Source organism: Bactrocera tryoni, chromosome 2 (genome assembly GCF_016617805.1).
Source record: "Bactrocera tryoni isolate S06 chromosome 2, CSIRO_BtryS06_freeze2, whole genome shotgun sequence".
Classification (NCBI taxonomy): Eukaryota; Metazoa; Arthropoda; class Insecta; order Diptera; family Tephritidae; genus Bactrocera; species Bactrocera tryoni.
In genome coordinates, this window is record NC_052500.1 from 30,903,306 (window position 1) to 30,927,566 (window position 24,261).

The 24,261-nt window shown below is 36.8% G+C and overlaps 1 protein-coding gene across 1 annotated transcript in view; it reads left to right on the forward strand.

Annotated features, from left to right (window-relative positions):
- The window catches only part of LOC120767748 (neural-cadherin-like), a 34,874-nt gene extending 11,266 nt beyond the window's left edge, over positions 1-23,608 (forward strand). Inside the window, exon 2 of the mRNA XM_040093963.1 lies at positions 21,745-23,608. Coding sequence (XP_039949897.1) covers positions 21,893-23,608 — 1,716 coding nt within the window. The 5' untranslated portion in view covers positions 21,745-21,892. The remainder of the gene's footprint in view (positions 1-21,744) is intronic.
- The last annotated feature ends 653 nt before the right edge of the window (positions 23,609-24,261 follow it).

Consider the following 24,261-nt stretch of genomic DNA (forward strand, 5'->3'; position numbering starts at 1 on the left):
GGTAGTGCTGCGAAGTTAAATGTGAATGTAAGGGTCTTTGAGGCAGCAGCGACGTAAGCAGCTTGATCAACGACTCTGTCGACTGGTTGTGGGTTGAATTTGGACGGATTTCATATGCAATCTGCGGTAATTAAACTTTGGCTTTGTCAGCATGCCACACGAAGCATCCACATGCATACGTTATGAAGGCAAGCGAAGAGCGTTTCTTCAATTTTCATTCTTAAAAAAGTGGTACGAACAAAAAGGCAAGTTTATGAAGTGTCCGCCTGCCCGCTTGCATTTAATTACAATTGCAGTTAATAAATTTTAATTGTAGTCAATTAAAGCTGGAATGTGGAGCGAATAACGACTGGAAAGTGAAGAGTGCGTAAGCACACAACGAGTTTTAAATTTTAAACACAAATACAAAAATTCGATTAAGCAAAAGTTTAACAAAGTAGAAGTGAAAACATAAATTCAAACTTTTTTTGAGTTAATAAAAAAAAATACTGTTATACTGGCCTTTGTGTGCGTTAATTATTTTAAACTCGTTTTTATGCCATTAGCAAATGCAGCAAAACAAAAAATTATTGCAACTCTTCAATTTGTGTCATTCGTATTTGATTACATTCCCGCTGTCGGTTTCAATTCGTTATTTGATATCACTTTTTTGCGTGCAACATTTGCTGAACTGCATTCCACCCACGCAGTTGAAACATATTTCAAATAACTGCAAATGTGTAGCCACGCACATACCTGGGGCTAGCACAAATGAGTGCACACACACAGTTATAATTTTTGTTATATTTTTTTTTAAAGCGAGACAATTTTATTTCTACCACGGTAACATTTGTCGGACTTCGTATTGTCGGTTTTGGCTCAAAAAGGTGAAATAAGAAATGCGAACATATGTATATACATACTTAAGAGATCTTTAACTGGTTTATCGAGTATATGTATTTCGACAAAACGAATTTGAAAACATTAAACCCTATTATGTAGATAAAATTAAAAATTAATTGTCTACTTTTGATAGTATGTTGACTTTTTTACTTTGGAAAGTTGAAATGTTAACCAAAACATGGAAATAAAAAGGCCGGTTTCTCAATGTGCGACTAGCAGCCATCTGTCAGTTAAGATTCTGGTTAAAAATTGGTTATATTATTATTGGAAAGACGGAGTCTTGGTTAAGTTAACCAGAACTTAACTTTTAACCTGAAATTGAGAAAACGGCGCTAAGAATAGTTAAATAACACAGATTTATGGTCGTTTTGTTGCCTTAGACGTGCAAGTAGGATCGATTTTGGATCCAAGCAAAAGTACTTTTTTCAATCGCCTTTTGTGGGAACAGCATGAGTCGTGTCAAGCTGTCATGTTATTTTTATTTAGTATTATTTGGCATTTTATCACAGGAAAACGTAAGTCTGAAAAACATTTCAATTCAATTCGTTCAACCTTATTACGAAAATTCACGTTTTGTAAAGAATATATTTTTCGAACTACGCTCAACTAATGGTCAACATAATCGGCCTACTGAGCGTTCTATTCGCAACACAGTCAATCATCTTGATACCCAGCATTCATTATTGGTTAACATTCGACCGAATTGATCGCGTCCAGCATGCAGTGAAGGAAATAGAGCAGCCGTAGCTGAGAGTAAACACGAAGACCGTGGAGAGTCGACTCGGCGCCGTTCGCAGCAACTCGGACTGACGTGTGGAAATTGAAAGCGTACAAAATACAGCTTGTGCAAGAGCTGAAGCCGCTTGACCTTCCCAAGCAACATCGCTTCGTGGTCTTGAAAAGTTTCAAGAAGATCCGATTTAGCGAAATCGAATAGCAGCCATTCCTCCTACGTATACAAAAATGTTTAAGTTCCATCTGATTCTTTCAATTTACAGTATACAAATCAAACAAGCAAATGACTTGTTTATTTCTGAACATATCTCTCAATCTTTGAGGTTCGAAGAGAATATTTGTTAAATGACAGTATGCACATGTGACAAAAGTGAGTAAAATCGAATCAATGCTTCCCCTAGCCTCCGTATAATTAATATAAATATTTTCCAACTTCCGGTAGACATTATATAATGGATGCATAACTTCCTACTTGTAATAAAAATAGTATATAAAATGCCGTATATCACTTTACTTTGCGAGAATTATACTTGAACATAGACCTTCCTTAATTGTTAAATTTTTATTTTCATTTTACATTTAAAAAATCATAGAATATGAAATACACACATACAAGTTTCTAAAGCCTCCATGTCCACTCAGTATTTGTGTTAGGTGGAAGTCTAGGTCCCCATGTTGTCTATCTATCCGCGATTAGTCTGTGGGTCCACCGTTCTCTGGTTGAGGTTTTCCACCGTTGCTGCCTTATTGTGATGCCTTTGGTAATTTCAACATTTTAAATTTTCAAACTCAATTTTTTTCAACCAGAGAAAGAGAGAGGATCTAGGATACATGCGGATCTAGACAGCATTGTATGTATATTGATGCGTAGTCACTTTAATGCCTATAAATCTAAAACAATATTAAGTAATTTGCTTTCGCGATTAACTGCTAAACCGGTTTAACTGCTTCCTATAAAATTATATTCAGTAATCTAGCAACAAATTCACTTAGCCGAGAGTAGTCTCAAAATCAGTTTTTTTTTATGGATTTTAGGGAATTAACATTGAGTTTACAGTCTTAATCTTTTTAAGTTCCTAGAGAAATGCTTAGCAAATTTTTTCTGCTTAAACCAGCAAACAGACTTATCGACTTGGCTCAATTAACAGGAAGCAAGTTCTACCATTCGAACAAACTAAAATTTATAGCATCAGAACGAAAGAAATATCTCAGAATATAAGTGAAGTATAAGACTTAGGAAGTCGAGAAAGTTTGTGTCAATTCTTACAGTCTTTATTTACGATATGATTTGAATATCTTATTGAGGAATTCAAAATTGACGACCTCTAAGCGGGAAATCAATCAACATGAGTTGAATGCACTTTTAAACCAACAGGTTCGCAACAACCTAGAGCATGCAGTCATTTCGACTTAATCTGGCAATGGCTCGTGGACGATTTTCGTACAATTCTGACACAAGTTGCTGTTGTTTGCGTTGCACTGCCAAGCGCTATCTACGGTATGCAGAATGCTGAAAAAGGCAACAATGGAAAACAAGCATACAATTTAAATAAATAAAGAAAAAATCAATAGAAAAACGCAACCCCAAAAGGAAAAGTGGAAAACAGTAGACAAAGCGCAAAGCACAAAAGCAAACTGAGAATTCACCTAAAGTGGCAACCAAAGCAATAAACAAGGGAGGCTGAAGCGGGTTAGAAACCAGGGTGCGGGTACGATTTAGCAAGTCGACTGTGTTCGAGGGGAGAAATGAGGATAGACGAGAATAACGATGCGCACACTGACGGGTGATTGCCCTCACGCTGATGCAGCCGACAAAGGAAAAACAAGCAGCAACAACAAAGAGCCAAACCAACGGCAACAACATAAGTAGATGTACATACATATGTGTGTTGTTGGAAGTGATGAGTCATTCATATGTATGAGTGAACATACACACACTCGCGTAGTATGAACTGCCAGAGTGCACAGTTGGTCGCAGCCCATTCCAACTGGGGAGAGGCTGTTGAAATGCTTGTTTTCCTTGTTAATGTATGTGTTTGTTCGCGCGCAGTTTCGGTTGATTTACAAGTGTGTGCGTATCCTGCTTGCGAAAGAAATGCGAATGCACGAAAGTAAATATAACGGCAAATAAGGAAAATAATTGAAAAAAATCAACGGTGAAATGAGGTAAATTGTTTGTGAGAAGACGAATTCGGAGACATCGTGTTGTGAGAGAGTGTGTGTTCCGCACTGCAACGTATGAAGGTGGGGTTGTCCTCCACTCACTGTAGATTTATAGGAAAACCTTAAGAAGGGGAGAAGCGACAAATGGTGGTGGTTTGGTGGTGATTGTATCGCTGCAGGAAGCGTTGCAAGCGAAATGTCTCAATGATCTCGACGAGTTGTGGCGACACAGATAAATGCGGCGGATGTGCCAAAGGTACGGTGTAAAGTAATAAAGCATTAAGGTAAGGGACGTTTGAACTTCTTTCCCTTCAACAAGTGCTTCGTCGTTCCTTTCTTATTTGGGATAAGTATAGAGGATTTGTCTGGGATTTTAGAGTTTGTCGTCGTTTGCTCTTTCTTTAAAAAAAATTAATCAGAAATCAATATAAATAATGCCACAAAATGAAAAGTGGAAACTAACTTTTAAACTTTTGTTGTTTTTGGGTATTCAGCATTATCAATAAAAAGAATCTAATATTTTCGTAATACTTTTTGACAATAAGGAAAACATTTTTACAATTTATATAGCTCTTTACCTAGTGCAACTTTCTTTAATTATTCAGAAAAAATATTTTGCTTTAATATAATACTGACTACTGACTGATGAGTAATAGTATAGACAGATGAGTAATATTTCAACAAAAAGCATTATATCAGAAATTCGCTGCAGATCTTTGTTGGTTTAATAAAATATTATTTGGCAGTTATGGTGCCGAGTTGACAGTTCTCGGCCGGATAAATATCCAGGTCCGTTCCGGTTACTTAGACCCGACTGTCGTGGGAACGGATTACTTGACAGTCTTCTATTTAGGTTGTTTATCGAACTAAAATAAGATTCAGAACGAGTTTCGAATTAGATTTTGCTGTTTGGTAGACGTTGGTCTCTGCAATTCGCAATTCTCTTGCTCGCTATCTGAGACGCTTCTTTCTTATTAATATACATATGTAAAAGTATAAGTAGCAACAAGGTTTATGTGTTGAACTCTCCACAAGAGATATAGAAGTTTCGCATTCAAATAAAATAACTATTTTCTGCAATGTTACCAGGTTTTTTTTTTCCTGATTTCGGACAATTTTTTTTGCTTGTAAATATCTCAAATGTGAAACATCAGTCAAAAACAAGAAAGCACGGGAACCTCCGTTATACCAAAGGTATAATACCATTCATATGCTGCAGAAGATTTCATTCAACAAATTTGCTTTTGATGGAAGAGTATGGCCACTTAATGCTATAGTGATCGCAACTAAACAAATTCTGCAGACGTTTTAGCGCTGCTTTGGAAAAAAGTCCTTGCCAAATTTCGTGAGGAGCTCTCGTCGAGAAAATAAGTTTTCTTTACAAGACCTCGATTTTGATTATTCAGTTTGTACATATGTCAGCTAAATGCTTGTGGTCTGATCTGAACAATTCCTTCGGAGATTGCACTGTTGGCTTTGAAAATAGTTTGTGAGAAATTCGTCGTCAATAAAAAGTTTTTTCATAGAGTGACTTAACTTTGATTCGTCTGTTTGTATGGGTCGTACCAGCAAATGATGAAAATGAAGAAAAGAAAGTATGCAAAATGTTAGATCGATGTCTGAAGGAGCAGATCGTATACAAAATATATGTACATACATATATACATCAAATATATGTCCTTTCGTTTCTCATACTGAGAAAAACGTGCGTACGCATTAAACCCTAGCCTGATTAAAGAGGTCGCCTGTGAAACAGTTGTCAACTTTGTCGCAGATTGTTATAAATGAATGACAGACAAAACCAATACTAAGTGCAAACCCACTCCTTACATACGCGCATGAGGGTGCACATCAGTTGCCTTTGAAACCGTTGCATTGAATTGCCAGTTCCATTGCATACTTTAACCTTGACGCTACTTTGCCGAAATCCGCACGCAGTGGCTCACCCTTCGCCGGGTCGGTGGGTGTTGTCTCATGAGGAATCAGCTGAAAAACAATGCAAATAACTTAATCCGAACAGCATATACTGCAATGTATGTATGTATGCGTGTGTGCACTACTGCATATTGGCGCTCCCATCAGTTTATTGAACCACTTGCGTGTCCGTGTCTTTCCAATATAAGTATATATGTATATGTGTTTAACAATCAATGCATGTCCATAAACACATACAGACACACACATACCTACACTGTTTATAGTTTACAACGGTTGTACGCTGTAAATGGCGTATTGCACCCTGGTTCAATGCACTTTGCAATTTGGCACTTGCCACGCCGCACACGGGCGCACAGTGCATGAATGCAAAAATATTGATTTTGGCAATGCGCCAATTGATCAACACTACACTATACGAAACAAGCCGAACAACAGCAACAAAAAATTCTGCCCTATCCATTACTGCCGCCTCCTTCACATTCACAGCTCTAGTACGTTAGCTTTGGCGTGCGGTGTTTTTGATTGTCAGGGTTTTATATAGGTACTCGTCTGTACATACATAAGTGTATGCTATATGAATATATGCGAATATGTATATATGTATGGTTTTGACCACACTTCTTACTACATGTATAGATATAAACAGTTCCGCCAGTAAGGCATACGAACACTCTTTGTTCCTTGTTTCACATAGATGCTGTGTATAAATACAGTGTAGTGGAAAATTTTACGAATGTCTACATCACACTGGCTTCTTGTCTTGTCTATTGTGTTGAAATAAATGAAATGAAAAATTAAATATATTGTATCTGGCGAAAAATTGGTGGATATATACAGTTATGTTTACAAAAATAACAGTGTTCAATTAAGAACGAGGAAAAAAAGCTTTCCATAAATTGAATTATTAATTTTAAGGGTGAACACAGAAACTTCAAATTTAATGGGGAATATTTATTATCATTCGAAAGAATATTCTTTGGCATTTATTTTTTGAAGATTATCACTTTCAAATATTGGCCGCGACTCAGATGGTCCATTCATTCAGTTCAAGTATCGACGAGTCGTTCGAGCATTTCGATTGGTAACTAGCGATGAGTAAATTCTAGATTTCGAACTTTACATATCCTCACAGGAAAAGGACTAACGGTGTAATATCACACGATCTTGGTGGCCAATCGACCGGCCCAAAACGTGAAAGTATCTGCTCACCCAAGTGTTTACTCAACAAATTTATTGAATGATGTCAAGTGTGGGAAAAGGCGCCATCTTGTTTAAACCAAATGTCGCCTAGATTATGGGCTTCAATTTTAGGAATCAAATAGTCCGTTATCATTGCACCATCATAGTCGACATTGACAGTTACGTTCTTACCGGCATTATTTTTGAAGAAATATGAACCGATGATTCCACCGGCCCTCGAACCACACAAAACCGTTGTATTTGACGAATGAAAAGGCAGCTCTTGAATCTCTTCAGGTTGCTCATCGCCCAAAATGTGGCATCATCACGGAACAAAATTGGGCTCGAAAAAGTCGGATATTCTTGGAACTTTTTAAGAGCTAAGTCCCACATACATCTGACTGAACTGCAATACGAGTTGAGTCAATTTCCCTAAATCAGTCTGTCTGTCAAACTGTCCGTCCGTCTGTCTATATATACACGCAAACTAGTGAGTTTTTGAGATATCGAAATTTTGTACACGCTCTCCTTTTCTGCCCAAGAAGCTGCTTATTTGTCAGAATCTCCGATATCGTACTACTATAGCTTATTCCTGTTATTCGAACTGACAATTGTAATTAAATATTTGTCTGTATAACTTTTGTATTTGAAAAAGTATTTAAAGAAAATTTCGTATGAATTGTTTTCCAAGTCAATAATACAATCTACGAAAGAATGTTTCAAATCGGGCTACCATAGCATGTTGCTGCTTTACGAACTAGCCGGTCAAAATCAAGTTCTTGTAACAAAACTTGAAACTGTGAAGGGTATTATAATATCGGTGTAACCGAAATTAAAATTTTTCCTTGTTTTATAAAGAGTCTTTGTAAACTATAGCTACAAGGTGCGTTCCAAAGTAAACAATAAACTTTTTGAATCTTGCGCCCTCTGGTGGCGCCCTCTGGTAGCGCCATCAATATGTCGACTGGTGCGTTAGAATCTTATATCTTTATCAATTGTCTAGTGAGAATTTCATGACATTTCATTGATTGGAAGAGAAGTTAGTGAGTTTTAAGTGTCAGTATGTTTGTGTTATCAGTGCGAAAATGAGCTTCGAACAAATAGCCAACATTAAATTTTGTTTTAAAATTGGTAAAATTTTTACCGAAACGTTTCAATTGACGAAACAAGTTTGTGGTGATGATTGCCTATCGCGTAGCAGAGCGCACGAGTGGTTTCAACGTTTTCAAAGTGGTCGTGAGGACATAAATGACGATCAACATTTGGGCCAATCGAAAATCCATCGAAACTGCGCGTGAATTCATCAAAATTCAGACGAAATCATCATTGGAATTCATGGAAATGGAATTGAACATCTTCAAAACATGGATTTATCGCATTTTGACCGAACATTTGGGCTTACGAAAGGTGTGTGCACGGTTTGTTCCGCACAAATTGATTGACGACCAAAAATTGCTCAGAATCCAACATTCGATGAACATCATTTAAGATTATTATTTGACCAAAAATCTCATTTTAACCATTAACCACTCCCCGCCATTCAAAAAGCTTGCACCGCCATACTGGCGGCCATACCAGCCAACGAGCTAAAACACTCGTTCGACATGCTTTTGGACCGTGCAAAAAGCTGTATTGAAACAGAAGAAGACTATTTTGAATAAAATAAATTGATTTTGCCTAAAAAAACTATTTGTTCTGTTTTGATTTTGGAACGCAACTTGTATAAAATTTACAGAATTTAGAATGCCAAAGTGGCGTACAGTGGTTTTGCTCGCCACTGTATACATTCTTTCAACACATACAGTTCAACTGTTGCAATTTATTGCGCATAAGCAAGTTCAGGGTATTTCTAAATTAAATCAGGTTTGTTTCAGATTTTTGATTGAATTTTCCATTTTGTTCGATAACAAAGTTATTTGCGAAGTTTCATGCACAGAAAATGGAAAAGTGAATTTTTGGTAGCTAGTTAATTGGTTTTGGTCAAATAAACTAACTTTTCGAAGTTTTTTCTGAATTCAAAGTGGGAAGTGAAAAGAAAAATATTTGCGGTAAAAACAAAGTTGAACTTAGACTTTCTTATACGTAAATATGAAAGAAAAAGTGCCAATAAAGTGTTGTGCAAAAACACGTCCGAAAGGAATATCACAAGCCATTATTAAGAAATTTTGGCAGTCTTGTTTAGCATATCTGCACCAACAATCACTTACGATTTCAACGCCTATAAATAAATGAAGTTATTAAATGATTAAACGTTCGACGCGCCTTTTCATATTTTTTCTCATACTCATACCCACACTTATTGGCATGCAAATATTTACACAATAATCAATAGCTTTCATCACCAGAATCAACAAAAACTTCAGTCGCTCGCCTGAAAAAGTATCAGATTCCAAGAAAATAATACGAAAATTGCTCAAAAGGAATTACAAGGCAGTTGATATTACTTTTTACACAACAGAGGAGATATATCAGTAGCATTTTCTTCTTTTTTTGCTCTTTTTAAACGCCTTTTTGCCAGTCTTCAGCAACAACTGCAAATTAAGTTGTTAACAACAAAAGTATTGCTCTGCGCATGCGCCAAGGTCACTAAATTGCTGGCTGGGGCGCGCAAACTATGCGCTGAATTAATTATATCAAGAGAAGGGTAAAAGTCTACGTGGAAACACTGAAGCCCTGCACTTTAATTCCCCTTCTTCTTCTTCAACTTGCATGGCTAGCTGAATGCAAGTCTTGAAAGTTGAAATATTCTATTAAAATCTATACATACATATTGTTTTCTTTATTGGTATCTCAATTCTTCCTAATTTAAAACAAAAAATATTTCTCACATATTCTCTTACACATAAATATTTATACGTACATGCTGTATCACACACGACATCTTTCAGAAATTCCCCAATTTAAAATTCCAAAATGATTGCCATATTTTGACAACATCAACCCTCTGCCGCGGCTTAGCCAAGCTGACAGTTGAATTGCTTCCAGGTGTGCAACTTCGCGCAGACGCTCCCTCACTGCGCGTGTGATAAGCAACACACACATTCATTTCAACTATGCTGCGATAGCAACAACAAAATAACCCGGGGATATTCCACATATGAATTAACGTTGAATTCCCCCGAGTGACAGCGGTAATGCTGCAATCTCAGGTAGGCGCTTCGTTGCGGCTTGGAATTGAGTGTGGCATGCGCCAAGTAACCGTGTGTGCGTGTGTGTGTGACAAGCGGTGCTGCTACGACAAAGCCGTATAAGCCGTAATGACATTTTTATTGAAAGGGCACGATTCCACCGCAGCACACATCTGTGTTTCGTTAACCGTTTTGGGTATTCTTCTTTTTTCTGTTTCCACGTTTGTTTGGAGAAATTTGTAAATGACACTGCGTGAGTGCCAAAGATGAGAAATATGCATTTTTATTGGTTGTAATTAAGGCAATCGATATGCCTAATGAAGTATTTTACAATTGAAGCATATTTTGATAATGCTAGTGTAAACACACAGCTGTTGGCGGAGATTGTCTTTAGGGAAACAGTTAGATGTGATCAACTGGAAAATCGTCAAATTTAACATTTTTTATCAGTTTAGAATTCTACTACCATCCAACAATATCATTTAAGCTATTAGTAAATTTATTGTTGTTGAAGAGTTTTCTTTATTAGCTCGAGCTTACAATTCAATATATTTTTATACCTGAATGGGGTATATTGAGTTTGCCACAATTTATTGGAGAAAAGAAACGTTGTGGATCCTATAAAATGTATATATTTAAATGTACAGAGTCAAGCCTGCCTGTATGCATATGTATATGAAAAATTGATCTGACATTTTGCATATATCTTTTTTTCACCAAGAAGGTGCTCTTTGTCGGAATAGTCGATTTCAGTAAGATAAGATAAGATAAAAAAATCACTTTTGGTCCCAATACACTTATGCCAACCTTTTTTTCTAATCCCTGAAACTGTTAATAAAGTTAATCCGGAATCCGCATTTAATGTCTTTAGTTACCTCAAACCTAGTTCCCCGAGCTTAATAATGCGAATACGCACCATATTCGTTAAAAATTTGATGAAAAACGCACGAAGAATCAATGGAATATGCAACGGTGCATTATCGTGGTGCAAATATTAAGAGTTACCCGCCCATAATTACGACACCGTTTTAAGAAAACATTCGAGTGAACGACGCATAAGACGCAAATAATATTCTTTGTTGCCAGTATGTGCGGTCGGAAGGAGTTCCGAGTGCACCATATCTCGATAATCGAGAAAACTGTGAACATAACCTCGAATTTTGATCTGCTGTTACATCATTTTTTCGTCTTGGGTTCAACTTTGCCACGATATTCGACCAATTGATTGTCTGTTTCCGGATCGTAAGCATAGATCCAAGGCTCGTCACCAGTAATAATACGTTTCATGACATCCTGATTGACGGTAAGAATTGTTTCACAGACGTTAACGCGATGCTGTTTTTCAAAAAATTTTGAGATTTTGGATTCTGCTTTCACTTTCCTTAGACCCAAATGATCTTTCAAATTAATTTTCATTGATCTTTCCGATATTTTAAGAATGCCAGTAAGATATCTGAGTGTTAATCGTCAATTCTCAAGCACCAATTATTTTATTTATTTGACGTGTTGATCACCAGTTGATGTTGATGGCCATCCTGGATGTGGATCGTCGTCAGCGCGTTCTCGACCCTCTTTGAACGTATACCAAACACTAATGATTTTTTGATGTGACATTTGGCACAATTTGAGCTAACTCAGCTGACTTTCGCTTATAGAACAACATATCGTCACCTTATTATACCCAGAACAAGATGTATTGAGTTTGCCACGATGTTTGTAACACCCAAAAGGAAACTTCGGAGACCCTAGAATGTATAGAAATATATATATATACATATATAGTCCTTCCTATTCTTACCAAAGACCTTCTCACTTGGCGGATCGGTCAATACCAGACAAATATAGCTTATAGCTGCCATACAAACTGAACGATCGGAATGAAGTGCTTATGTAGAAAACTCTTTCATTTGAGGAGGTATTTTCACGAACGGGTTTTTGTTGAAGGTAACAGTGCAATCACCGCAAATTTATTAACTACAGCGTATAACTGCTTTAGAAAGTGAACGATAAAAGTTCTTATAAGAAATCTGTTGTATTGTATATATATGTTCGGTAATAAATCCAATTTAACACACTCAAGAATAACTTGAGCACAAATTAGGCTCAACTTACTGATTAACTAACATACTTTTTTATGAGTACATAGTTAATGGCCGTTTTATTTCCAATGAGCCCCTTAGGTGTTAAGAATTAAAAGCCACAAAAGTGAATAAAAAGTTTAATAACAATGCAACTAATTAAGTGAACATTAAAGATCGAACTTTGGCTTTTATATGGCGACATTCAAAATGACCATTAGCAATCAAATTATTCAAAATTAACTACAACCGACAAATCACTTCAAGGTCTCTTAAGCATTTACAGCGACATAAAATAAATGTGTTCTAATACACATATGTATGTGTAGTAAAAGCAGTAAAAAGTCCGTTGTTTATATGCATATACATATGTATGTACGTATATAGTACAATAACTTTTTCACCCATTTGGTATTGTCCGACATTCCAAACAACTTTTCAGCAACACTTCTGAACATGACCTATTTCCATTGCACCCCTGCCGCTTTCACGAGCGCACAAAAAGTCAATTTCACGCCTAAAATCAAATAATAAAAGTAATTACTCACCGGCTTATTATCGTCGCAAAAAGAACCAACGCAATAATTTAGTGCGGCTCAACGTAAAAGCACCCTTACCAGGAACTCTGCGATTCGGTGTGGCAAGCACATGCAAAGCAGCTGTGTCTAATCACGCACTTCTGGGACGCACATGCGATCCGGCAGAAGGAAAGACATTTCAAATGCAATTGTCACCCTTGTTGAATCCTCCGCCACAAACAGACTAATATGTGTATTGTACTTGGCCGAGTGTCTCAGATCTGCATATGGCGGCTTGCACCCTTCTGAAGTGCACATACCATGCCCACACGCAACTCAGCTGATGGGTGACCCGCCTTGACGTGCATATAATTGTCATGTAGCAATGACCATTTTCGACAGAATTTGGTTGGTGTAAGCTAGAACTACATATATAAAAAATGCAAAATATTGAATGCATAATTAAAAAAAATAGAAAAAACACTGAAAAGTAGTTTCAAGGGCATTTTGCCTTCATATTGGTGTTGGTATGTTTGGGCATAAGGGTTGACGGTATTAACAGCAGGAAAATGCAGAACTAGTGAGAGGTGTTAGCGAGTATAATGTCCTGTATTATATGATTCTAAAAATTGTCCCAATAATTTTTTTTTTTTCCAAAATAAACATAATTGTTGTTTTTCTTTTCTACGGCCACCATAAATGGGAGATGAAATTTTGATTTGGCAATGTTATTGTTTATTTAATATTATTATTCTTCTTTTTTACTTCATCTTTATCAGTTCCTACAAGTTTTAGCAGCTATTTCCTACAGGAAAAAATCCAACTTAATCATACTTTTCCTGCAGGGACTAAATTGCAATAATCTCTTTTACCGTAATGTATGTTAGTATAATATGTATGTAGCAATGCAGAAAAACCGAAATCCTCCACTCCATGTTGCGTTCCACCACATATGTGTGCCATGATGCGTGCAACGCCAAAAGTGTGTGCACTCCACTACTTGAACATTCATGCAATATTATTTTTTCGATTAATACCTACATATATACATATGTCCTTGACTCGTTGTAGGGCTCGCACATTGGCCATTTAACCATTAATTTTTACGCTGCCAAACTATCAACAGCGCAAACACTACTTGACTAACTAACTTTCTTTGGTAGGGGTAATGAAAGGGATAATATATACACGTGTAAGGGCTGGGGAAATATATATAGTTGTTAATTTTTGCTTACAGGCACGTTGTAAAATATAAATGCTGAGAGGTTAGGCTGGTCGACAAAACAGAAATTTGATTATTTTAATTTTGATAATTTTTATTTTATTTATTTATTTATACTAATTTGGATTTTCCGCAATTTGTTGTGAAACGAAATTTCATTATATTACATAGAGTCATAAAATACAAGTACATTCAGAGAATTTGATTTATTCCTCATCTTATCCAGGGAATATCTTGAAAAAAAGAGATTTTTTCGCAAAAAATCGTACCTTAATCGCCTTTCCTTCCAAAGAAGAGTGGGAAAGCACTGTGGTGAACAGGGATAGAGATGGGTTCAAACTAGATATTCGAATGTAGGCGATGTCTTTTCACTAAACTTATATACCAGATTCGCCTGCCGGTTACCAGACCAGTGCATTGTCTCCCAAGCAGATTCGCAGCAATTAAATAAAGCCTTCTTGTCCTGACAAAGATTTTGTCCACAAAAAAAATATTTATATATATATACTATATAGATAGCTGAGCGTTACCCAGGTTTCATCAAAGATAGTGTAAGATCTTGACTTTCTTAAAGATCTAACGGCCTATTTCACGATAAACTTCTTAAGTGGTGGCACAAATAAAACTTTTTGCACTGATGAACTTCATTAGAAGCACAAAGTGGTTCAGCGGGAATGTAATGAAGTGGAGGGTATTTTAGTTCCGATGTTTTACAATGAACCTTTTAAGAGCGAGACCTAGTTGCGTCATCAGGCATCCACTAAACCTACCTACCTACCTTTCTAAATAATGAATCTAAGAAAATTGTGTCTACGTTTAAGAGATTACGTGAGTTTACGGATTTCGAAAAATCGATTTCTTTACGTCTTATTTCTGCAACACCTCTAGAATATCGCCCTAAATTTTCAAGTTGATCCGAATAATAGTTTCGGAGATACAGAGCTCGAGGCCAGTTAGACTAAATGCGCCGTCTTTAAACGTATTTTTTCGAAGCGGTTTTTTGAAGTCGGTTGGCACGAACTCAACCGATCGTCATGAATTTTTAGGTCTTTGAGTTACAATTTTTAAAGTCTTTGCCGAAGAAATGTTCTTACGATTACAACTATTTGAAAAAAAAATGTCCCGAAATTTTAATTTTTTGTAAAAATACTTATGTATAGTATGTATATACCAAACTCCTTTGCCCAATTTTCAGTTTTTTTTTACTTCTTCCAAGTTCTAAGTTAAGATTTTAGCTAAAATCACGTATTTTTGCACTTTAGATGATTCTGTAAGGAGTTATCCAGCCATCCGGCCGTTTCTTTTTTCCGAGGGGTCACAGCAATGGCGGAGTTTAAAATAATTTTTTCCAAAAAACTCTGAATTTTTTTGTTAATAGTGTATTTTTGTATCAATAGAAAATACTAATAAAAATCTAGTTTTTATACTGGAAAAAAGGTGTTGAAAAAAGCTGTTTCTTACTCAAGGAAACTCATATGTGGAAAGGTTAATCAGGCAAATTTGTATCATATACATTATAATAGTGAGCTACAGTAGCTAAATAGAAGAACCAACAACAATAACCAGGACGTATACGCTATGATATGGTACTTGACTAGAAGGCTTAATATTCGCAGTGCCACTCTCATACAATTCCCATATGTACGTATATTTTTCACCAAATTATGCACATTTCTCTTGGCAATAAGCGCAAAATTCACTATGATAACTTTTGTGGCAAGTGTGTGTGTGGTCAATTAGCATGCTTTTTTATCAAAGTGTTGTAGTTTTTTGCATTAGCATATCGAATATGCGCAAAAAGGTTGTTTTGTGGATTGGTAATTTGAGCACTTTCTGCACACAAATACTATTGTAGCACACTGCAGTCGTACACACTAATGAACAAAAGTTACTTGCAGCGATTGCGGTAAAGTCAAAGCAACGTGGTTGGAGAGTGCTCAACTACAAAGGCAGAAAAGTTGCAGTTGACATTTTTCATTTTTCTGGGCGGTTGCACTGACTCGGTACTGATTTGCTGGTTATGTGCGTATTGTTGCAAACTAAAGTTCTGCAACAAAGTTGATATCGCTGGCAGTTGCAGCATTGCAGTGGGACTAATTTTTTTTTTGGTTTTGTTTTCCCCTCAGCTGGCTAGTTAAAATATGATAAATGCATAAAGTTTGGTGCAAATTTTGAATTTTTACGTGCTTGACAGCTGGGTGGTTTCAGTAAATAAGGGGTGAGAGAATTTTATGAAATGAACTTGCTTCAATTAAATATAGGGGAATGAGTATTAAAAAGTGAAATATTTGAAGAGTTAATTTACTAAACAAAAAATATATTTTTTTTTAATCTTTTCTTGTTGTAAAACCTATAAATTTTCATAATAGTAATATTGGGTAGTCGAAAAAGACTTTTCGTATTCCTAATCAAACTTTAATTTTTTTTTATATTTAGACTAATAAATAAATAAACAAATATGTACACTTTTGTTCGACCACTTTTTGCCATTTTTCCGCTAGAGACATTATTCCATCAGTGTAAAACTTTCATCAATGTAGATCGAAATATCGAGATTTCCAGAACGGAAGTGGGCTGTGCTACACGAACTGATACAGTATCGTCTCTGTGAACTTCACGAATTTCATTTGTGGCTTGCTTGGCATTCTTCCCTGTTTTATACAAAAATTTCAAAATATAGCGTATTTTTTTCACTCATTTTTGAACAGCTGTAACTTTTTTCCCGAATTTAATTTTTTTGATTAAATGAAACTTAAAACCTCACCTTTCCAACACTATATGGCATGACACAATAGGATTGGTAGCACTGGATATATACGACTGCAACGACATCTATTGACAAAATACGTAAAAAGTTTTTCGACTATCCAATATTTGCAGACGCTCTACTGCAGCTACACTGTTGGCAACTCCTTTCTATCCGATTACAGCTTTCGCTGTTGTAGTAGGCTTCCCGAAAGTAGGCTTTGCTTCAGCCCAACTGTTAGTGCCAGCCCTTTCATTTACATGAAGCTTTGCTTGTGTTCGCTGTTTTCGAGCTCGTTACAAACGCTGCACTCTCCTCGGAACAACTAGTTCTATTCTCCTCCTTTAATTCATTATAGTTCTTTTTGTAGTATTGGCCTATATTTTTAACCGACAAGCGCATATCACCGTTACCCAAGTAAGGTCATTTTATTACGGAGGCTCTTAAGCTCCGTTCCATACCGGGATATTTAAGGGCTCCCAACCGGGTTCATCCTCGGTATGGGTCGCATAACACCTTAATGCAAAACTTTGGTTTTGTACCCCCAACCATAATTATATATTCCATCTGTATGCTGTGCTCTTGTGGTGTAAAGAACGCCTCTATAAAAAGTCAGGCCTTAGCTAGAAACTTACCAACTGCAATAGGCGCAAACTGTTACTAGCCCGTCCCTGCTATCGTCGTGATACTGTAGTACCTATTACCCGTCGATACCTTGAAAAGGGTTCTGTGGAGTATTTTTGGCAAAAATACCAACATTTTCGTAACTTTTTTTACTTAAACTTTTACTCATCCCTAACACATAGAGCTTGGTTTGTTTTTGTTTTACAAATAATTCAAATAATATATTTGTGTTTGGTACTTCACTACTACTTAACACCAGTTTCTTGAACCATAAAATCAGATAATTATTTTTTAATTAAAATTTAATTATAAATATGTAAGATTTCTTTTAAGTTAATATGTAATTACCCGACATATTGAAAAAAATTAAAATATTTATTTGTCACCTTATAATTATGTATTTGTGACCCTCCAATCGATTTCTATTACTGATTAAATAACTCTAAAAAATTGTAAATGCCACGGGCTTTGCCACTAATTAGATAAAGCTACCAGAAATAATCTCTCTCTAATCTAGGAAAATCTAAATAGCTAGCGTCACAGTTAGTGTGATACAAATTAGCTAAGCCTAGCATCTGCATAACTATCAGTGCCGGCATCTGAAAAAGTTTATAATTACAATAAAAACGCCATTATTGGTTACAAGGCACCAACAACATTTTCATATAAACCGTTTTCAGCTTTCCAGCTTTCGAGTCTAATCCGTTGACTGCTAATTCGAATTATTTACTTTTTGTATAAGCTGATTGCATTTTATTGACCAACGAGCTGCACAAAGGCAAAAGCGCATCAGCAGAGTTCTTCCCGTTCCTAGCTAGTACATGTATGCATTTGTAATACGTATGTGTGCTGTGCCGCACTGTCTCGCCGTTTGTATTCAAAATAAATTAGTATCTTTTATCTTGTCGCACATAAATCAATGTTGGCGGGACCAGAGCCATAAATATGTTGACATTCATTAAATTAAACACAGAGCGACTTTGCGAAGTATTTAAATTAAAGGAATGGAGCATTTTAAATATTTTATAAAAAATTAAGCATTAGTATATTGCTCATTCGACGCTTCTGTTGCACTTTTGATTTTATTGATTTTTACTACACAAACAGGTGTAAAATGTCATTAAGAGTGTTGTCTTGCATCCAGCAGAGCAAGATGCAGCCTTAGAAAATGGTGCTTAAAAATTGAAATAAAAAATAAATAAAATAGCGGCAGGTGTCTAATTCGAAGAGTTTTACAACCTATAATTTAGATGAATAAATTATACATAATAATGCAGATGATATGCTGATTAGCCGCTTTAAAGCGGAGGAATTTCAATTATAGATGCCTGGATACTTGTATATACATATATAATGATACAGCAGAGAAATTTGATTTATTTTAAATGGACATGCCATAAAGCGCATGTAAAACACAACTAGTTGTTGTTGCTTTTTATTTTTGAACACAGAGCTATTTCAACTCATACATATATATGTATATGTAAATACCGCAATTAAAGACCACACGTCACATACAAATTACAACCGAAATTATGGCTATTCACGCTAACGGTACAGCAAAAAGAGTGAAAATGGCTTACAAATTATGTGTAAATATCAAGCAGATGCGGCAATGGGCACTTTGTCATTGTGTGGGTGCAATTAAAATTTGGTGCTGTTGTTGGTGAAACCGTTTAGATGGGCGCAACAGCATACATTTACATACGAAACAATTGAAGGCAAAAATCAAACAGACAATGGTAATCGATTTGCATAAATACCAGCAGACAAACACTTGTATATACATATGTACGTGCGTACATGTGTATATTACAAACTCTGTATCACCATATCGCCGAAGCGGTAGCCTGTGCTGGCTGTCAGACAGCTGGTATTCGTCGATATATTACAAAAAAGCTCCAAATCGTTGTGTTCAAACTCATTTAAAAGCCATTTAACAAGTGGGATGCGCCTCAATTACTGCTGGAACAGACGCTTATTGGCGCATACTCGTTTATTTGTTGGACCTGGACCGCCGACTGCGCTGCAGCGGTGGAAAATGAAATAAATTTCAATACGTTGTACCATGCATGTTATTGAAGTAACAACAAATTATAGCAAAACAAGAAATGCAAACACTGAATTGTTTATTAATATTTACAATGCTGTCAATAATTTGAAAATGTATTTCCAACTTTCAAACCTTGTTAACAAGGCGTTGCATTGTTGGCCATGCCATTTACAAGCCCAGCGGGAAATCGAGCGTTTTCATATTAGTAATGTCGGTGGTATAAATATTTGAAAGCTAAAACGTTGCTATTTCTCAAACACATTGAACAAATGTGCAATACATCCAACAAATGTAATCAATTGTATTTGGGGTAGCCGTGGGGGCCTTTCAAAAACTTTTAGATTTCCTAATGAAAATTCGCTCTGCTGAGAATTTTGGCATCGCACGGAAATTTCAAACCAACTTATCATTATTATATTTATTAGTTGCTCCAAATTGTTTGCCAAAAGTGTTCTCGACTTAAAGATTAATCATCAGAATAAATCTTCAATTATTTTTCACCTAACTATATACAATATTATCCCTAAATGTTGTTTCAACTACGCTCTTGGTTGGTTATTTTTAGCGTTGTAATCTTTAATGGGTTCAGCGTAGTGCCTAGTTATGTCTTAATTATATCTTTAAGTGAAACTTAACTGAACTATTATTTATAGGTTTTTATGAAGCCTTAATTTTACTGTTAAAATTCCAATAGTCTAGTAAATTGCTGTGTTTTTTGCGAAAGTTAAATATAGACGTGGTTAGTCAACATTAGGCGATGGTCTATTAAATCAAAATGTGTAAGTAATGATGTAGCTTTGAACTGAACTGTTTCGAGGTTCATAAAAACCGAAAACAAAGTTTTTTTTTTCAATTTAAAAACCTGTTTTCTTAAATCATAAATCCTTAGTGTATATATATTTATTTTCTATGTGATTTATGCCCGTAGACCTATTCTGAAGGTGAATGTCTGCGAAAGTTGCTATGAGACTCAGAGAATCTGGATTCCTAAAAGAACACGTGCCTGAACACTCGGAAAACCTGACACAATATGACTTCCTAACTGATCACTAGGATCGTGGAGTGGCGAATCCAAACTCTGGTCGCTCCTTCCACTGCCCATATGCCGGCGAGGTTATGTGTGGGAGGAGGGTTGCACTTAGCTTCTTTACGAATGGATCAAAGCTTGGAGGAAGGTTGGTGGAGGGATTTACTATCAGGAACTCTCTCAACTCCAGCTTCAGACTTCCTGGCAATTGCAGTGTTTTCCAAGACGATAATTTACTGCTCTGGAGTGCAGCCTCCTTCAGAGAAGTGATTCAGATATTAGCATTGAACTCATTAATAGTGAATTCAGAGTTAGTCAAGGAGTGCCTAACCTCGTTATCAATAGCATCAAGTCTCTCCGTGATAAGGCATGCTGGTTGCGGAATCGCTGGATATTGTATAGCTGATGAGCTCAGTAGAATGAAAGCGGATCGGTGCTCCCGTATCCTCTTGTGTTCTACTAATTGTGTGCTAATTTATAAGTCCGAACACAGGAGCTCTATGGCTTCACAAAGAACTACAAATAGCAGTCCAAGTGTGCTCTCTCTAGATCAGCCATACCTTGTGTAAAAGATTACGTCTAATAAAAAACTACATATGTATATGCCATTTAGTAGTAAAAAAAATTTTTACTAACCAATAGGTGGAATGTTTCTCCTATTTTATTTTTCTCAAAAAATTATTTAAATAAGTTTTGTGTGTTACACCATTACTCCCTCAATATCGATGATTTATCTTTCTTCCATTTCATTCCATTTGAACACGAAAAAAACTTGAATATATAATATATGTATATGTATGTAATTTTTTTTTTTAACTCAAGTGCCCCCTACAGTTCACACTGTGTTTAATGACATCCATTGTCTCTCTATGCTAATGACGTTTTAATTTCGGCGTAATTGTTGTGACACGCTGACGCAGTCGGCATTATTTCTTTTGGCTTAATCGATTTCTGTTTAATTGCAATGAGCATAATTATTAGTGGTGTGGCAAGTTGAAATTTATTGTGGCACAAATTGGCGGTTGATTATGGAATGGTATGCATTGGAAAACTGTAAAAGAGAGAAGTGAAGAAAAATGTCAAGGCAAGTGCTAATTGACAATGATATTGAGTTAATTGATGGTTATTTTCTTAAGTAATTCTGAGGCAGAAGAAATGCGATGAAGTTTCCATTACTTAAGTATTAGGATAAAGGAATTTTCTTAATTAAAGAAAGTTATCAGATTAGCAAAATGATGTAAAATGCTTGAAGAATTTTACTTATGAAACTAATTAGGTCACGCTCAAGTAATAAGAGGAATACAAATTATTTAATCTCTTTCTTTACTAGGACAGGTTATATTTGTTAACTGAAAATCAAAATTTTTTCAACCCACTACATTAACACATTGAAGTGTCAATAATATAAACAACTAAACTAAATACTCATTATATTCTCTCTTTCTTTCCAGCTCCCTGAAAATGTATTAGAACCGAGCAATTAAACTCAAAACCGTGCTTACTAAAACTAGTCGAAGAGTGCAATCGACAGTGCAAAAATTTGTGCAAAAAGCCACTTAAAGTTCGAAACAGCGAAAGAAACACAAAACGCGTGCCACAATGGCGGCGCGTTGCTCTTCCGAGCTGCAGTTGCAGCGGGGGCACTCGCATAACCGAACAACACGCGATTTCGATACAATGCCCCGAATAAACCCGCGTATTTCGTCCACTCGCTCGAAAAATATCGTGTCGCATTTCTTCCATACGCCACCTTCATTGCCCCGCTTCTACATGTTGGCCGTCATTATCAGCGCGCTGCTCATGCATATTTCCAATACGCAAGCGCATTTGACCGCAACTGCCAACGGCGAAGGCATGTCGCATGCGGTTGGTATTTCGGCGGCAAATGCTGCGCGCATGTTAGCTGGCAGCGGTGGCACAACCGGCAGTGAGTACTCCCTTGTACTGCCGCATGATACCTATCCCGGTTTTAGTATTAAGCGATTCAAGACCATGCCAGTGAACGATACGACCTCATCGGTGACAAAAACTTCCTCATCGGCATCGACATCCGTTGGCGCTTATCACATGCTTGCCGGTGATTACTCCAAATATTTTACAGTACTCGACGATGGTGTGGTTATGACTACATCCGATATATCCCCACTAGTTAATCGCCCGGTGAATCTCGTTGTGGTCGAGGAGACACCTAGCGCCACCAATACACATAATTTACAGTTGTTTGTTATGCATCGCAGCGATATGTTGCGCTTCCCAGGCACTATGCTGGATGCAAGTGGGGAGGTGCGTGAGAATCGCCCCACAGGCACACGTGTACGTGGCATACCATTAATGCAGGCATTGAGTGGCGATGCTGCTGTTGAAAATAATACCGGTGCGCCCAAGAAGGTGCGTTACACCATCATCGACGGCAATGATGATGAGGCGTTTGCACTGCAGACGCGTAAGTCTACGAAAGAAAGCGCTATGAATGTAGAATCCATCACGGTTGATAGTGATGGTGAGGCTGGTGTGTGGTTGGTCACCAATCGACCATTGGATCGTGAAACGAAAGCACACTATGACTTATCGGTACAGGCCTCAGACATAGATGAACTCGATAAGATCATATCGAAAATTCAGGTGACTGTACTGGACGAAAATGATAACCACCCTATATTCAAATCCACCGAATACAAATTCGCTATTGCCGGTCAGAAGAGCACCGGCTTAGAGGGCAACACAACAACCACTTGGAAACGCTTCAGCATACTGGGTAAGGTGGAAGCCACTGACGCGGATGGCGATAAGATCGCTTATAGACTAAGTGCGCCAAATAATATTGTCATCATTGTGCCACAAACTGGCGAAATTATGTTGGCTGATCAGCCTGACGCCTCGGAATTGCTCATCGAGGTCGAAGCGCATGACTTACGCTATCCCAGTTTGGTGAGCAAGCAACCGGCTAAAGTATTGCTAGAGTTTTTAGCGCCAGAACCGGTTTCGTTTATAATGCAACACTTGGAGCACGATGCCATCAATGAGCATTCACACCATCGCGAGAAGCGTCGGGTAACGCGCGCGGTACGCCCGACTAAACGCATCGAGTTTACCGAAGCCGATGGCGATACCGAAGGTAAATCCGTCTTCCAGTTGGAAAAAGAGACCGATAAGGAAACTTTTAAAATACGCGATGACAATCCGTGGGTGACAGTCGAAACAAATGGCGCGGTGCGTGTGAAAAAGAAGTGGGACTACGAAGAGCTGGGTCCAGAGAAAACAATTGATTTTTGGGTGATCATCACGAACACTGGACAACATGGTGAGTGTTACTAATTTTTATCTACCTCATACTCGTCTGCCGAATGTCTATTTTCTTGCCGTACAACTAGGTACATATATTAACTAGGATCAATGAAATACTGGTTTAAAAACAGTTACGAGTACTAATGCCCTCATTAGTTTAAAAATTTGCGTTTTATAATATACATGAGTTTGTATATTTTATGATTTATAGTACATAAGTACATACATATATATGTGCCATTGATCAAAAAAATTTGTCCACTCAAGGCTTTTTATTTCTGCTACCATTTCTTCGGCTATCTCTCCTGCTTTTGACATGTGCCTCCATCACATTTCAACTACAGACGTTCCATGGAGGTAAACAAAACCCGTTGTTCGTCTGCAGGAACGCAATAGCAGTGAAATGAAAACAAATGTCATCGTAGCGAAGGAAAAACTTTCAAAAAAAATACTGTCAGCTTTGACAGAAGAGCACACAAAATAGTAAAGCTAACAAAATGGCAATAAGTGATGGAAGGACAAAGAGAGCTAATTTCACGTCTGCACATGCGCTAAAATTTTGCGGCGAAAACAAAAGAATCGGAAATGTGGTGAAAAACATTCGCAAAAATTGCAAAAGAGAGATAATATGAAATAGAAGTGAGAGTCACTTGCGCGCTCTAACGAAACGTTGGTGAATATTT